This window comes from Panicum virgatum, chromosome 3N (assembly GCF_016808335.1).
Source record: "Panicum virgatum strain AP13 chromosome 3N, P.virgatum_v5, whole genome shotgun sequence".
NCBI classification, from domain to species: Eukaryota; Viridiplantae; Streptophyta; class Magnoliopsida; order Poales; family Poaceae; genus Panicum; species Panicum virgatum.
Window position 1 is genome coordinate 44,181,229 of NC_053147.1, and position 17,269 is coordinate 44,198,497.

General features: G+C 45.6%; 1 protein-coding gene across 1 annotated transcript; it reads left to right on the top strand.

Annotated features, from left to right (window-relative positions):
• Positions 1–372: 372 nt before the first annotated feature.
• LOC120665977 (serine carboxypeptidase 2-like) lies at positions 373–1,900 on the top strand. Its single transcript, XM_039945738.1, has 5 exons — positions 373–816; positions 895–990; positions 1,074–1,166; positions 1,282–1,373; positions 1,481–1,900. The coding sequence occupies exons 1-5, from the start codon at positions 393–395 to the stop codon at positions 1,772–1,774; spliced, it is 999 nt and encodes a 332-aa protein (XP_039801672.1). The 5' UTR covers positions 373–392; the 3' UTR covers positions 1,775–1,900.
• The last annotated feature ends 15,369 nt before the right edge of the window (positions 1,901–17,269 follow it).

The following is a 17,269-nucleotide window of genomic DNA, read 5'->3' on the forward strand; positions in this document are numbered from 1 at the left end:
GATTATTGAAATCAGATTTTGACAAAGTCCTCTTTGAGGTTTCTGTGGCTGTCTTTTTAGGCAAGTACTTATTAATTTCTTTGACACAATTTTAGGGAAAGTACACTAGACAATGGTTGGCCCCTTGCTCCGACTATCCGGCCTGTAACTGTCCTGATAATGTCGCCATCTTGATCCGTATGGAGTTGGATAATTCCACAATCTTGCTCAGCATTTTCTTGTCGTAATCAGATTCATCCAGCGAACTGAAATTTTGAGAAGGAAGATATCCTGAGGAAAAGGGTGCAGGCTAAACCAAACAGTGACATCAACTCCTCTATTTATACTCACTGTTCTTCCGCACCCAGTGCTAAAGCATCGAACGAATTGTAATACAGTATTTTTTTTAATTCATGATCAAACTGGCTGAAGAAGAGGTAATTTGTAATCCAAGAACCGGCAGCATGGCCGGTCTCTTCCATCTAGCCCCAGTCCTCGTGTCTGTGCTTGTGGCATGGGCATGCCTGCTCCGGCCAACGGTGGCGGCCACTGACACCGGGCATCAAGCAGACCGCATCGGCCGGCTGCCCGGCCAGCTGGCCGTGGACTTCCCGATGTACTCTGGGTACGTCACCGTCGACGAGCACGCTGGCCGAGCACTGTTCTATTGGCTCCAGGAAGTGCCTGCGGAGGCCCAACCTGCGCCGCTGGTACTGTGGCTGAACGGCGGGCCAGGATGCTCGTCGGTGGCGTACGGCGCGTCGGCGGAGCTCGGCGCGTTCCGCATCCGGCCGGACGGCGCGACGCTCTTCCTCAACAAGTTCGGGTGGAACAGAGGTACGCCCTTACGTGCTGCACCAGCGTTGTCAGTAGTCGGGTAGATGATGATGTTGGTTGAACTGTGAGCGACTGCAGCGGCGAACATCCTGTTCTTGGACTCGCCGGCCGGCGTGGGGTTCTCCTACACCAACACCACCTCCGATCTCTACAACTCCGGCGACAGGAGAACAGGTTCATCAGTTTCACGTCCCTTGTTCTATCCTACTAGCAGTTTGTTCCATGGCTTTGACGTTCTGCAAATCTTTTGCACGCAGCGCATGATTCGTACACCTTTCTGGTGAAATGGTTGGAGAGGTTCCCAGAGTACAAGTACCGCGATTTCTACATTGCCGGGGAGAGTTACGCAGGTAACATACATATACTTTGATTTTTGCTATTCTGTTCAGTTTATTTGCTGGACCTCTACTAATAAATTTCACTGCAATATATAACATGGAAACGTTGTGTAAAATCGATCTGCAGGGCACTACGTTCCCGAGCTGTCCCAGCTGGTGTACCGGCACAACAAAGGCGTCATCAATAAGAAACCACTCATAAACTTCAAAGGCTTCATGGTAATGACATATATATGGTGCATTATTCATTGATCCATCGTGACAATGATTTTGTACCAGAAATAAAGTCATCGTAGTGTGACCTCAAACTTTTGAAACCCCACCAGGTCGGGAACGCAGTGACGGACGACTACCACGACCAGGTGGGCACGTTCGAGTCGTGGTGGAACCACGGGCTCATCTCCGACGCCACGTACCGGCAGCTGGAGGCCACATGCGTGCACGGCAGCATCGAGCACACGTCCCCGCCGTGCGACGCCGCGTTCAACGCGGCGGCGGCGGAGCAGGGCCGCATCGACCCCTACAGCCTCTGCACGCCCACATGCAACCAGGCGTCGCCATCGACAGCGGCAATGAAGAACCGGAGGCTCAAGGGCCGTTATGTGAGTATGTTAGGATAGCTATCTAGCTATATCCTCCCTGCTTGTCGATCTGAATTCTCATTCGTTCTCTGCGTCGTTTTCTCGTGTAAAGCAAGCAACGCTGCTTTTGCTATCGAAACGCCCTTTGGACATGGGACAAGTTAATTAGTTGGAGGTTTTCACTAGCAAAGTTTGCAACGTACGCTTTTGTTGCAGCTTTGTTTTCCCTTTCTGCTGGTGTCGTCTGCTGTATGCTGATCAGTTTTCTGGGGTGTGCACACACGTACGTGCAGCCCTGGATGAGGGGTTCTTATGACCCGTGCACCGAAAGGCACTCCACGGTGTACTACAACCGGCCGGAGGTGCAGCGGGCTCTCCACGCTAGCGTCACCGGCATCAACTACACATGGACGACCTGCAGGTTTGTGCATGCATAGCCACATGAAAATACAGCAAAATCAAAGGGTGTTATTCTTTTGAGTACCGGCAAGTTTGGTTGTGGTTGTGCTCACATCACTACTAGAAAACGGGCCTTGGGCACCGGCTAAGAAGGGCCTAAGGCACCGGTTTCCCAACCGGTGCCCCGCAACCGCGACCAATGGCCTCGCCTTAAGACACCGGGTTTCTCAACCGGTGCCTTAGGCCTCCATTGGTACCGGTTGGAAAGACCAGCCAGTACCAAAGAGGCTGCCACGCTGACGTAAGGTGGCAGCCCCTTTGGTACCGGTTGGTATTTCCAACCGGTACCAATTACCTTTTCCCTTTTTTTCCAAATCCAGGTTTGTTTGTTATATTTATTACTGTTTATTCTTTTATATTTGCTAAACGCACTCAAACTCTACAATACTATACGTTCATTGGTCGTTCGTGTTCGTTTTCAGAGAATATTTGAAACTAAATAAAAGTGAAATACGAACATATAATTAAGCTAATTAGATGAACTAATATATTTACAAATTTACAAACATCAAGGCATAATCTTTAAAAATATTTACAAATGTACAAGTCATGTTATTCCAACTACTAGTCCCCTCAGGAGGTCGATGGAAATCTTCTATCGATGTGACCGTCGTGGTAGAACTCGCCTCTAGGATCCAAGATCTCGTTCAAAATGAATCCGGCGAGCTGCTCGCACACGGCGTTGATCCGATCAGTAGAGTAACATTCATCACCCATTTGAGACATCTATTATTTAGAAAAAAAAGGATTAACATCATGTGTGTTAGTACAATTATGAAAATATACTAGTCAACGGTTTGGACGTACTCTCATTTCTTCATCAGTAGTCTTCCCGCATGGAGTCATGATGTGCAAGTAGTCGCATACGTAGTACCCGCACCAATCAGTTCCTTGTTGTTGTCTCGCACACTTAAGGAGAAACAAATAAATTACTCAATTTAGAACAATTTGGGATTATATACTTAACTAGACAAATCTTTATGAATGAACATACCGGATAATCCATGTTAACGTTCAGTTCGGGCCTCCATTGACCACGTCCTTTGTTATTTTTCACAAATTTTTTCCAAACTCTGCGCCCAAAGTTAAGTTTGATATTAAGGAATTGTTATTAACAGAAAAAGGATTTAATTGTGCAAACTGAACTTACCTGTTCAAGGGGTCTAGGATATGTTGGATTGCGGACTTTGGATTTCTCATTGAGTCAAAGACTATAAGATTGCCGGTCTCTACGGAAAGTATGAGTAAAATCCAATGATAACTGCAGATATAGATATGATATATACATAAATATATTAGACAACTTAGTATTTATTTAGTAATATAACAGAGGTTTGAGTCGATCAAGGCTTACCCAAAGTTGTATGGTATGAATATATAGGATTTGTAACTTTGCCTAGTCAACGAATCGTACATGTTTTCGCACGTTTCCTTGTAACTTTCGTTGATCAATTTCTGGTTGACTAGCAAAGGAGACATGAAGCCGATCTGATGGTGCCATCCATGTTTTCGGCTTCTTTGGATCTCCTGTCTAAACGATGCAATAGAAATTTTATAATGCACACATATAATTATGTTCTTGTTAACAAAAAGTATTAATGTAGAGGTAAGTGATACTTACAAAACCCAAATAGTGATGATAGAGGCGTCGAGGGCTTGTCGATGGTAAATTTCATATAAATTTTGGAAGTACACCCAGAAGTCGTCCTCCCCGCGGATGAAATCATGGTCACGATACTTGACTCCAAACATTTTCCCTTCGTCTTTCGCCATTCGCAGGTACCATCTATGCAAATTGAACATCTGCGTACCTAGATTTTTCTCCTCTTCCTCAGTGACAAAAGGTTTTCCATGATGGAATGGAGTTTTAGTGCGAGCGATAGGGATTTTTGCCTCCACATGCCCCATTGCCTCCTCTAGCGTTAATCTAGTTTCAGAAAGAAATATTGCGGCCTGTAGGTCCGCCTGGAGTTGTACGTCCGTCGGGTGTAGGAGTGGCAACCCTGGCACCCAGGGGGACTTTAGGCTTCAATTGTTCTTTTATATATCGAGCAGTCTCCTCTTCCAACTCCTCAGCGGTTTTCTCGTAGGTTAATTGTCTTTCGACCGTTTTCTGCTTCTTCTTTGAGGGTCCAGCCGCTGGGAGGGATGGTGTCTTTTTCTTTCCCTTTTCTGGTGCAGGAGGAGTTGGAGTACTCGTGGCCCTTTGCGCCGGCGGAGACGGTGGTGAAGGAGGTGGCAGTGGGGACGGCGGTGAGGTAGGCCGCGGAGACGAGCGATCAGTCTGCCCGGGAGCCGTTTGTCTTTCAGTAAGTTTGATGTCGGACTTGCGCCATAGAACGACCCCGTGCAGTGCGTCTCCCAATGTCTTCTCTCCATCCCCTCCAACGAAGTCGAGCTCAAGATCGTCATTGTTTCCAACTATCTGCTCGACTGTGACGGAGGTGTAGCCAGGGGGTATCGGCCTTCCATGAATTGTAGTAGAAGGATTCAGGGGCAGGGCTGACCCGTATGCGACATGAATGGATATATTTCTTGCTCGCACATGAAGCTCGCACGGTGTCGGCATGGTGACATCATCCACTGGATACCTCTGGTCATCTACCGCCGTTGGCTCAATCTGGGGTTGCTTTTCCGCTTGTACGTCGGGCGCCGCTGTGGATGCACAGCTGCTGCGTCGCTAAGAGGCCGGGCTTATCACAACATCCGGGTGCGACCCAGCAGTGCCCCTTTGGCTCAGAGCTAGCTGCACCGCCTCATTGACCCTGGCGTCCATCTGAGATTCCAAGGACGCAACCTTCTTGTTCATCTTTTCTTCTATGGCACGAAGTTTCTCTTCCTGTTTGGCTCTGCTCTTTCGGTGAGTCTTGTAAGAGGGATCTCCGGCCCAAGCAACTTTCCATGGGACCACGCCGATGCCGCGGGCTCGTCCAGGGTGTTCCGGATTCTTTAATGCCCTTGTCAGCTCATCATTCTCCCTTTGAGGATGGAATGTTCCTTGTTGAGTCTCATCTATTGCAGCGACTAGATCGCGGGACACTTCTTGCATATGCTCGGGCACGACCAAACTTCCATCCAACTGGTTTAGTGTCACGCCATTAGCAAATAACCACCACTTGGATCTATCCGGCCAATCCCAAGTCGTCGGCCTGATGCCTCTATCCATAAGGTCCTGCTCCATCTTCTGCCATTTTTTAAATGACTTCTTGTACCCGGCAGCCCCAAGGTGGTGGCTGTACTTCTTATTTGCTGCATTCACCTTGGCCTGTTCAGATTTTTCTTGGGCTTCCTCTGATAGTTTGTATTGTTTGAACTCCTCCCAGTATGGTTTAACCTGAGGAAGATCGTCCCAGTTCGGCTCCTTATCCTTCTTGATGTAATTGGTGTACAACTTCTTCTTGAAAGTTGCAAAGGCAAGGGCCATCTTTTTCAAGGCACATTTTTTCACCAGTTCTTGGTCAACTCCTTCAGGAAGAGTGAACATATCCTTGAGTTCTGCCCATAGCATTTCCTTCTGATGTGCAGGAACGGCGTGTTGCTGTTCTTCGGGTTTGCACGTTTTCCATAGTCTTGTGGTGATCGGAATTCTTGCCCGAACAATAACCCCACATTGGTTGACAAATTTTGTGCTAGCAGCCTCTGGAGCACTTGGACAGCCCTCTGCGTCCACTTCTGTGACGACCTATCTTCCCTCCATTTTCTTGGTTGGCCGGCGTCTCCCTTTTGATTGGCTCAACGAAGTCGATGCGGAGGTCGACTAAATTACAGAAAAGATATGTTAATCGCAAAACTAATCTACCGAAGTCACCATGCATATAGTTTTAAGATTCGTACTAGAACATGTTGTTGATTGGGTGGCGGCGCAAAGTCATCATCTTCTTCATCGGCATCTCCAGACATATTCAGGAACGAATCAGCTGTCCGAGCATCTTCTTCAGCGATTGGCTGGGTGGTGTTAGCCCTCGTATCTTCGTTTATTGCGTCCAACATGTATTGCCCGGCAGCCTGCTCATCACCGAAGGGGCCCATCCTTAACTGAAACCGTAAAAATGTGTTAGAGTATGTGTCCATCCTTAAATGAAGCAGGAGAATTCAATTCTTTGAACGAATATGCGTGTTTGAGAGAGAGTGTGTGTGTATGTTAGAGGGACAGAGAAAGAGAGAGAGTTAGTGAGTGAGTGTGTGTGTGTGTGTCTGTGTGTGTTAGTGTGAGTGTATGTGTGTGTTAGAGTGTATTAGTCAGAGAGAGAGAGAGTGTGTGTGTGTGTCGTGGAACCGGGTCGAGGAACGGGGTTGAGGGTCGAGGGATGGCGAATGTATGAGTTAGAGAGCGAATACGAAATTACTCGTCATCGTTACTCGTCGTTACTCGTCGTCGTTACTCGTTATTACTCGTCTTCGTTACTCGTCATTACTCGGCGTCGTTACTCGTCGTCGTCATTACTCATTGTCGTCATTACATTATACAGTGCAATACATATCTCTATAGTATTATACATTCTATCTAATTATACAAACTAATTATACAATAATTATACATAAACTAATTATTATATATACATATATAATACAAACTAAATTCTATCTAATTATACAAACTAATTATACAAACTAATTATACACAAACTAATTATTATATATACATATATAATACAAACTAAATTCTATCTAATTATACATAAACTAATTATACAAACTAATTATACAAACTAATTATACAATAATTATACAAACTAATTATACATAAACTAATTATACTATAATTATACAAAGTAATTATACAGAATACGTAAATAAATAAAACAATTAAGAAAAAAAAATCCATACGCAGAGGAGGGGTGGGGGGGGGGGGGGCGGCGCTTGCTGCAGTGAGGCCGGCCGGGCGCCGCGCGTGGGACGACGGCGTGGCGATGGAGGGCGGCGGCGGCCGGGGCCGCTGGTGTCGGCGTTGGGCGGTGGCGTCGGCGTGGGAGGCGGGACAGGGCGGCGGCGCAGGCACAGAGGAGGAGGCGCGGCCACCGAGGACGGCGCGGGCCGGGCCAATGGGAGGCGGCGGCGCACAGAGAGGCCTGCTGGGGCAGCGGGCGCGCAGGGAGGCGGGACGGGGCGGCGGCGGCGAGGCGGACGATCGTCGGAGAGGGTGGCCGAGCTGGGAGCGGCGCGCAGTGAAGGCAAGAATGAAGAAGAACCGGCGCGTCCTTCGATATATAGGGAGAGCCTAAGGTACCGGGTGAAAAGTAAAACCAGTACCTAAGCTTCCCTAAGGTACCGGTTGTAATTTCCACCCGGTACGATTGTAAATACTAAGGTACCGGTTTTCGTGTACCCGGTTCCTTAGGCCTCCAAAGGCGGGAAATGAAAACCCTAAGGTACCAGGTGGTTTCATAAAACCGGTACCTAAGGCTTTGAAAACTTTAATTTTATAAATTCTTTGACCCAGGAGGACGAATCTCCTTAGTATCTCAATGGCAACGGGCGGGAAATGAAAACTCCGCTGACACGGTTCGACTCCCCCGCTGGACGGCCCACTTTTTTTTTCTTCCAAAATCCCAAATTGGACCCTAAGGTACCGGTTGTAATTTCCAACCGGTACCAAAGGTTCTCTTTTCTTTTCCCATTTGTTTTTCTCTTGTAAATCTATTAATTACCCAATAATTATATTAATCATCTGATTAATCATTTAATCATCTAATAAATTAGTTAATTGAATAATAAATCTGATATATGGCTAGTAAATCATTTAATTGCCGAATAAATTTGATAATATTCACGAAAAATATTACAAGATATAATCATTTGGCTAAGAAAATATTACTACATCATTTAAATGCACGATAATTTTAATTACTACATAATAAGATGCATATTAAATCAAATAATTACATAACAAATCATTTAAATTCACAATATTTCTAATTACTACATGATAAATCATTTAGGTGCATAACTAATCATTTTAATTGCATAATAAATCATAATAAATCAAATAATTGCATAATAAATTATTTAATTGTCCAAGTAAATCAATTAATTGCATAAGAAATCTAATAATGTTCACAGAAAATATTACAAGACATAATCATTCAACTAAGGGAATATTAATGATGGTTCGCTTTACAATCGTCCCTTCATTATGATCATGACGTGCGTACGGAGCCTCCTCTTCGGCTAAAAGAATACTTGTGTCAACCTCCACTGCGAACGGAGTCATATCTTCAACCTTATTGTATTCTTCTTCATCTGTGACATCGTCGACTCCCATAATTTTTCTTTTTCCTGCCAGAACAATATGGCGCTTTGCCTCATCTCCGGCACCTACAAAACTTGATTTATTCCTGGACTTGTCCTTTCTCGTTTTGCTAGACATGTCCTACACATAGAAAACTTGAGTGACATCTTTAGCTAGGACGAATGGTTCGTCTCGATAGCCAAGCTCTTTGAGGTCTACCGTTGTCATTCCGTACTCGTCGATATTGACACCTTTTCCTGTGAGTTTAACCCATTGACAACGAAATAGAGGTATCTTCAACGGCCCATAGTCGAGTTCCCAGATCTCTTCAATGTAACCAAAATATGAGTTTGTTTGGCCACTAGAGTCGGTGGCATCTATACGGACACCACTATTTTGATTGGTGCTCTTGTTATCTTGGCCTCTTGTATAAAATGTGTAACCATTAATTTCATATCCTTGGTACATCAGGATTGAATTTGCTGGACCCCTGGCCAGCCAAGCTAGCTGCTCATGAATTTGATCGTTGGCCATGACTTCCTTCTGCAATCAGGTGGCGAATGTATCGTTATGATGTTTTGTAATCCATGTCTCAGACTTCAAAGGGTATATACTTCGCACAATTTGCATGTGCTCCTCCATGTATGGAGCCACCAATGCTGATTGTTGCAGAACTGTTAGATGTGCTTTGCTCAACGTGGCATGATCTGTGGCATTTACTGATTTTCTTCCAAGTGTGCCCTTTCCAATCAGCCGCCACTCATAACGTGATACTGGAATCCCAATTGGGCAGAGTTCTTCCACATAGTCAACACAAAATTCAATGACCTCCTCTGTGACGTAACCCTTTGCAATGCTTCCTTCTGGACGAGCCCGATTACGAACGTATTTTTTTAGTACTGCAAAGTATCGTTCAAAAGGGAACATATTATGAAGGAAAGCAGGACCGAGAATACCAATCTCTTTGACCAGGTGAACTAGAAGATGCGTCATAATATTGAAGAATGATGGAGGAAATATCATTTCAAGACTGACTAAACTTTGGACAACATCCTCTTGTAGCCTGCTTAAACTCGATGGATCGATTGCCTTCTGAGAAATTGTGTTGAGAAATGCGCATAGCTTTATGATTGTTGCTCGAACATTAGCTGGTAGAATACCTCTAGGTGCAATTGGAATCAATTGCGTCATCAACACGTGACAGTCATGGGACTTTACGTGTGCGAATTTCTTCTCTTTCAAGTTCAGTAGCCTCTTTATATTCGAAGAGTAGCCTGATGGCACCTTGATACTGTTCAAACAGTCGAACATACTTTGCTTCTCTTCCTTACTAAGAGTGTAGCACGCAGGACCTAGATAATGACATCCTTTATCCTTTTTTTCTGGATGTAGGGAGGCCCGTTGTTTCAGACGTTGAAGATCTTGCCGCGCTTCCAATGTATCCTTTGGCTTACCGTAGACACCAAGGAAGCCTAGAAGGTTCACACAAAGATTTTTTGTTAGGTGCATCACATCAATTGCATGACGGACATCTAAGACATCCCAATAAGGTAACTCCCAAAATATACTCTTCTTCTTCCACATAGGTGCACGTCCGTCATCACTCTGCACTGATCTGCTGTTGGGTCCTTTTCCGAATACTACTTTTATATCTTTGACCATTTCAAACACCATTTTCCCACAACGGTGCCAAGGCTTGGTACGATGATCTGCCTTTCCATCGTAGTGAGCATGCCTCCTCCTTAATGGGTGCTTGATCGGAAGAAATCGACGATGACCCATATACACGATCTTCCTACAGTGCTTGAGGTACATGCTATCGGTTTCTTCTAAACAATGGGTGCATGCCCTATAACCCTTATTGGATTATCCGGAGAGGTTACTTAGTGCTGGCCAATCGTTGGTGGTTACGAAAAGCAATGCACACAGTTTAAAATGATCCTCTGCGTGCGCATCCCACATACGAACACCCTCATCTTTCCACAACAATAGAAGATCCTCAATCAATGGTTTCAGATACACATCTATATCGTTACCGGGTTGCTTCGGCCCGGGGATAAGCACCGGCATCATAATGAATTTCCGCTTCATATACAACCAAGGAGGAAGGTTGTATATACAGAGTGTCACAGGCCAGGTACTATGGCCACTGCTCTGCTCACCGAAAGGATTCATGCCATCCGTACTTAAGCCGAACCTTATATTCCTCGCATCATTTGCAAATGTTGGGAATGCTCTGTCCACTTTTTCTCCACTATGACCCATCAGCGGGGTGTCTCAACATATTATCTTGTTTACGTTCTTCTTTGTGCCATCGCATCAATTTAGCATTCGTTTTGTTCATGAACAAACGTTTTAGACGTGGTATTAGAGGAAAATACCACATCACCTTGGCAGGCACTCTCTTCTTGACACGCAGCCCCTCAACGTCGCCTGGATCATCTCGAGGGATCTTATACCGGCATGCGTTGCATACAGGGCATGAATCCAAATTTTCATACTCACCTCGATATAGGATGCAGTCATTAGGACAAGCATGTATCTTTTGTGGCTCTAATCCTAAAGGACAAACAACTTTTTTTGCCTCGTATGTTGTCTCCGGCAAGGTGTTACCCTCAGGGAGTAAGTTTTTTATAAGTTTCAGCAACTCCTCGAATCCCTTGTCAGACAAACCATTTGATGCCTTCCATTGCAATAATTCCAATGTGGTACCCAACTTCTTTTGGTCTTGTTTGCAATCAGGGTACAACAATGTTCTGTAGTCCTCCAACATACGCTTCAGATCTCTCGATTCCTTTTCTGTTTCGCAACCTTCCTCAGCTTCGCGCAGCATCTGACCAAGATCATCTTCTGCAATGTATCCTTCAGTATCTTCTTCAGGCTCACCCATTGCAGTGTCGTTGAAAAAGGAATTATAATTGGCTGCAAAGTCAGGAATCCTGTCCTCTTCTTCTACATTATTATCCATCACAATTCCTCTTTCGCCATGCTTGGTCCAAATATAGTAGTTCGGCATGAAACTACTATTGAACAAGTGACTATGGATGGTTCTTGATGATGAGTAATCCTTCTCATTCTTACAAAATTTGCATGGACAACGAACGAAACCGCCATACTTGTGTTTCTCGGCCGGTTCTATGAATTCATGCACGCCATCCATGAACTCCTTTGAACGCCGGTCGGCCATGTACACCCATTGCCGACTCATCTGGGTCCACATACAATACATTTATATACATCATTGTACTGTACAAATAGTTCATTCATAATACCAATTTATAACAATATATTTATATAATTGATAATGCATATAACTATAATAAATAAATACTATTCACTTATCAAATAAATTGAAAAAACATATAAATACAATAATTTGATAGTATTCAAATATCAAATAAATTAATAACGTATATAACTTAAATAAGATGTTACAAATATAAATAATTATCACATATATAAACTAAATCAAGTAATAACTGTTTCTAAAAATTAATAGCTAAGTTATAAAAAAAATAACTAACCTTTTTTAAAAAAAATAGTAAAAATTCGCCTCCCCTCACCCCACTCAGCTGCCATGAACTCACGTTCACGGCAGCTTGAGAGGGGGAGGAGATGGGGTATTTATAGGCTCGGGCCAAAGGCACCGGTTGAATTCAATGACCCGGTGCTAAAATTAATTCAATAGCACCGGGTCAAGGCACCAACCGGTGCCTTAGGCCCGAGCTCCTGGCAGCTGCCACGTTTCATTATCATAGGAACCGGTTATTCCTATAAACTGGTGCCTTTAGCGCAGACTTCATTTGGTACCGGGTGGTGGATCAAACCGGTTCCTATGGTGACGCATTGGAACCGGTTGGAACCACCAACCGGTGCCAATTGCCCTCCACATGTTCAGGTCGACGGCCAAAGGTACCAGCTGCCGTTGCAGCCGGTACCGATGGGTACCATCGGTACCGGCTGCAACAGCAGCTGGTACCGATGGTCAGGACCGATGGCCCGATACATGTACTTTATCTAAAAAATGTACTGATCGATTAGTGACCCACAGTGAAACCATCAGCACCAACTGGAGAGATTCTCCAAAATCAATGCTTCCTATCTATAAGGAGCTCATTGCAGCTGGCCTGAGGATATGGGTCTTCAGGTTCGTATATATGTACGTCGTCTTTATTTCCATTAATTACTTAGTACTTACTAGGAGCTGAGCTCATTGCTTGCTAGACAGTTCGATCTCGTCCTAAGATCTGGTTATCACAAATATATGTCTGCCCATGAATTTAATCTTTGTAGGTTAAAACCTTACTGTAATTTCGGAACCATTTTCAAAAATTGGAAAAAAAACCTATGCACTATTAAAACTATAGATGATTCCATCCGTATCCATAATAACCTGTGAAATAACACCGATATGACTAGCACTCTCCTTGACAATTGAGACATCATTAATTCGGTCGTCCCTCTTAAATAGTCTGATAGGATTATGCTTGTTCTCTGTCTCATGGAAACTTCTGCATGGGATCGGAGCATGCGCACGCAAGCGGCCAGGTATTGAAGTCGATCACTCCCATGACTCACGTGCACTGCACTTTGACTGAATGATTAGTCTTAGCAGGTTGTAGGTTCATGCCTGCGTGCAAAGACTATAAAGATACAATACGTGTCATGCCAAAATTAAAACTATTCATGTGTTCAGCAGTCATTTTCTCGAGGGAAAAAGTGGAATAGCAGCAGGATACAATTTTATTTTTGAGTTTTGACTACCACCCGTTGTCTTATGCTGTGACTTCTATATATGAACTTGTAGTCATCTACACCATAATTCGGTCAATTTTTCCTTTGATATATACGATTGAGTGTCACTGTCCATCTGTCACCAAGAAGACTACTCTAGCGAGAAGAAAGTCGCAAAGTGACATAAAACTGCATCTGCATGCATTCAAGTACTCAAAATCAAAATTTTCTTTTATTTCGCCGTAGACCATTTTGATATATGTGTTGATAGCAAAATATAATGGCAGGAAATTATACATTATTCGATCGATGCCTGACATTTTTTCCCGTTATCCACACCACCGACTCCAAGCATGGTTCGTCTGATCATCTTAGCTGCAAAACTAATAGAATGATTGGTCTTTTGTTTATTTCCAGTGGAGATACAGACTCAGTAGTCCCTTTGACAGCAACAAGATACTCCATCGACGCTCTGGGCCTTCCCACTGTTTTTAGTTGGTACCCGTAGTGTTGGGGATTGGACCTTCGGATAGGCTCCCACCCTCGGAAATGCTCCCTAACTCGTTTGCAGGGCTCCAACGAAGGAAGGCGAGCATATCCGAAGGTCGACGGTTGCTAACGAGATCGCCCAGGACAGGGAGCTCACCTTCGGGTTACCGAAGGTGACGAAAGGTCACTCAGAAGCACAAGCTTAAAGACAAGACCTGCGACAAATGAAAGATCTCACCTTCGGGTAGCCGAAGGTGACGAATGGTCACTCAGAAGCACAAGCTTAAAGACAAGACCTGCGACAAATGAAAGATCTCACCTTCGGGTAGCCGAAGGTGACGAATGGCCACTCAGAAGCACAAGCTTAAAGACAAGTCCTGCTACAAACGAAGAATCCCAACTTCGGGTGGCCGAAGGTGATCAGTGGTCACTCAGAACCACAAGCTTAAAGACAAGGACTTTCGGAGCCAAGGGGATCGCCTTCGGGAACGAAGGCGACAGCTGATCGCTCGAAGACGGAACCTTCAGGGCCGTGACCTCCGAAGTACCCCGAAGGATGCGAAGACTTTCGGCGGGTGTAGGCGTGCGTGTAAAACGTGAACACGTGAGAAGGTCAGATTTGTATACCTCTCACCTTGTAATTTTACCCCGAAACCGGCTGTAAGTGAGCTGTAAATGAGTTGGAACTGGGCAATTTAAGAAAACCTGGCCGAGGGCTAGGGGTATAAATAGCCCCCTCTCTCCACAGTGTAGACGGTTGAATTTTCTGGTTATTCCTGGAGAATTAAGTGCCTACTTTCATTGCTATTTTCATACTGTTCATGCTCCCTGTTTGGACATCTAAGAAGCTTAGATCCCAACAGCGGCGCCCACCGTTCCAGGTCGAAAAACAACATTCGATGGCCCCAGCGAAGAAGAAAGCCCCCGTCGGCACCACAAGCAACACCACTGTGCAGCACGAAGAAGCCAACACACGAATTGAAGACATCACCAACGAAGCTGTTCTTCATGGAGATCCGGTTGATGACACTGAAAACACCGAAGCTCATCAAACCCAATCCGCGGAGCTCACAGAAACAGCACTCAAGCTCAAGGCCCTTGAAATGAAGAAAAGGAACATCGAAGCTTAGCTCGCCACCAAAAAGAGGGCACTGGACCAGGCAAACAAGCTAGCCAAGGCCAGGCGCAAACTAGCAGAAATGGAGGTAGAAGTTGAGAATTTGCAGAGGGCATACCAAAAAATGCCGAAGGTTCTGTCCAACAAGAAAACCGCGCCATCCACTAGACAACCTTCGCTCACAATGAAGACCGAAGGCCACCACTGGTCAACCTCCCATTTGACCCGACCTCGCCACTCTCAGTCGCTCAGCAGCGAACTTCATGGCCGCTCGGCTACAAGCCCACACAGCTCCCCAAGTACAATGCAACAACTGATCCAACCCAGTTCCTCATGGCCTACAAAGCAACCATCGCTTCGGCCGGAGCTGACGACTCAACCATGGCCAAGTCCTTCGTCATGGCTTGCGAAGGTTCTGTGGCCAACTGGTACTCATACCTTCCCCAACAACCAATCAATAACTGGTACCAGCTGAAAGGAAGGCTCCTCCAGGACTTCCAGGGATTCAGAAGGCTAAATACCAACACTGTGAAAGATTTCAAGTGCCCACAGCACGACCGTGAGCCTCTCTATGACTATTTCCGGAGGTTCGTGCAGAAGAAGGCCTAAATCCCAAACTTCCTAGAGAAAGATGCGATGGAGAAATGCATCGAAGGTCTTCTGCCTGGCCAGCTTGCTTCTCATCTCACAAGAGAGCCCCCATGGACCCTGGAGGAGCTCTATACATATGCAGAGAAGTACACGAAATAAGACGCCGACCACCGCAGAAGGGTAGAGCAAAGTAGAATCATGCGTTAGGCAAAAAAATGCAATCAGCAAATATGGCAGCAAGTGAAACAGCCAGCTCAGCAACTCATTTTACCTGTGGAACCCTCACAAGATGATGATGAACAATTTACCTTTGATCCCTTCATGATACCACCAGAGTCGGAACCTCAACACTCAAATGACAAGCAACCTTCGTCCGGAGCACGGGGCAGAGGTCGCGGCAGAGGAAGGGGCCGAGGTCGTGGACCTTCGCGTGAGCCCAAAAAATTCTTCTGTCACTTCCACGGGTCTGACTCCGACCATAGAACAAACTAGTTCCCGGAGAATAAGAAGACTCTTGACAGAATGGAGTCCGAGAAAAAAGCCAAGCTAGTTGGGCATACTACATGGCCTCAGACTCCACAAACTCCTCAACAAATACAGTACACACAACCTTCGTTCGTTCCACCCCCCCCCCCCATTTACCCAAGCATACCGCCCACCCATGTTCAATTACAACTACAACCACAACTGGCAGCCGCAGCTAAACCCTCAAACACAACCCAGTCAACCCACCAACCAAGCTCAACCAACACAAGAGCAGCTACCACCACCCGCAGTCCACCCTCCAAAACAAGAAAACCAAACCACAAATAGCCAACCCGCGGCAGTACCAACCTTCGGGATGATAATGCCCATCTCCGGAGGTTCCACCCTGGACTTCAAGAACAAGAGACAGCGCAGAGACTACTTCAGGCAAGTACATTGCATCGTCTCCGAAGGTCCAACCAAGAGAACCCAGTGGTCTCACTCTCCGATCACCTTCTCCGAAGAAGATGTCAACCTGATCAGCTACCCACACACAGATGTTCTTGTCATCGAGGCAAACATTCAGGGCTGGAGTATTGGCAAGATACTAGTTGACACTGGCAGTTCTGCAGACATCATCTTTTCCGACACCTTCGACAAGATGGGCATCGATCGAAGCCTGCTTCAGCCTTCGAATATCCCTTTAATGGGATTCAGAGGAAAGAGAGTAAACGCAATCGGCAAACTGTCACTCCCTGTGTCCTTCGGAGACACGGCCAACGCAAGAACAAAGCACATCACCTTCGATGTGGTAGAGATGCCCTACCCATACCGCGCAATCCTAGGAAGGGGGACAATCAACAAGTTCGAAGCTATCATTCATCAACTATACTTGTGCATGAAGATTCCAGCTCCTGCGGGGGTCATCACCGTCCGCGGGGACCAGCAGCTCACACGGGACATAGAGCGGGGATACACCACAGGCCATAAAAATATCCACAACCTTCGGACTGAACCCAAGTCTGTTACCTTCAAAGAACAGCAGAGAGACAACGAGAAAGCAACCTTCGAGGAAGACTGCGAAGTCAAGAAGGTCCCCCTTGACGTACATCTACCCGACAAAATGGTAACCATCAATGCAACCCTCGAGCCCGAGGAAGAAAAAGAGCTTCTTGAGTTCCTTCGCAAGAATCAAGATGTTTTTGCATGGTCCACCAGTGACCTACGGGGCGTCAGCAGATATATCAACCCAAACATCAAGCCAAAGAAGCAAAAGCTTTGCAAAATGGCAGATGAAAAAGTCGCAGCAGTCAAGGCCGAAGTCCAGAGACTGCTATATGCAAATGTTATTCGAGAAGTCAAATACCCAACATGGCTAGCAAACACCGTGCCCGTCAAAAAGAAGAATGGCAAGTGGCGCATGTGCATCGATTTCACTGACCTCAATAAA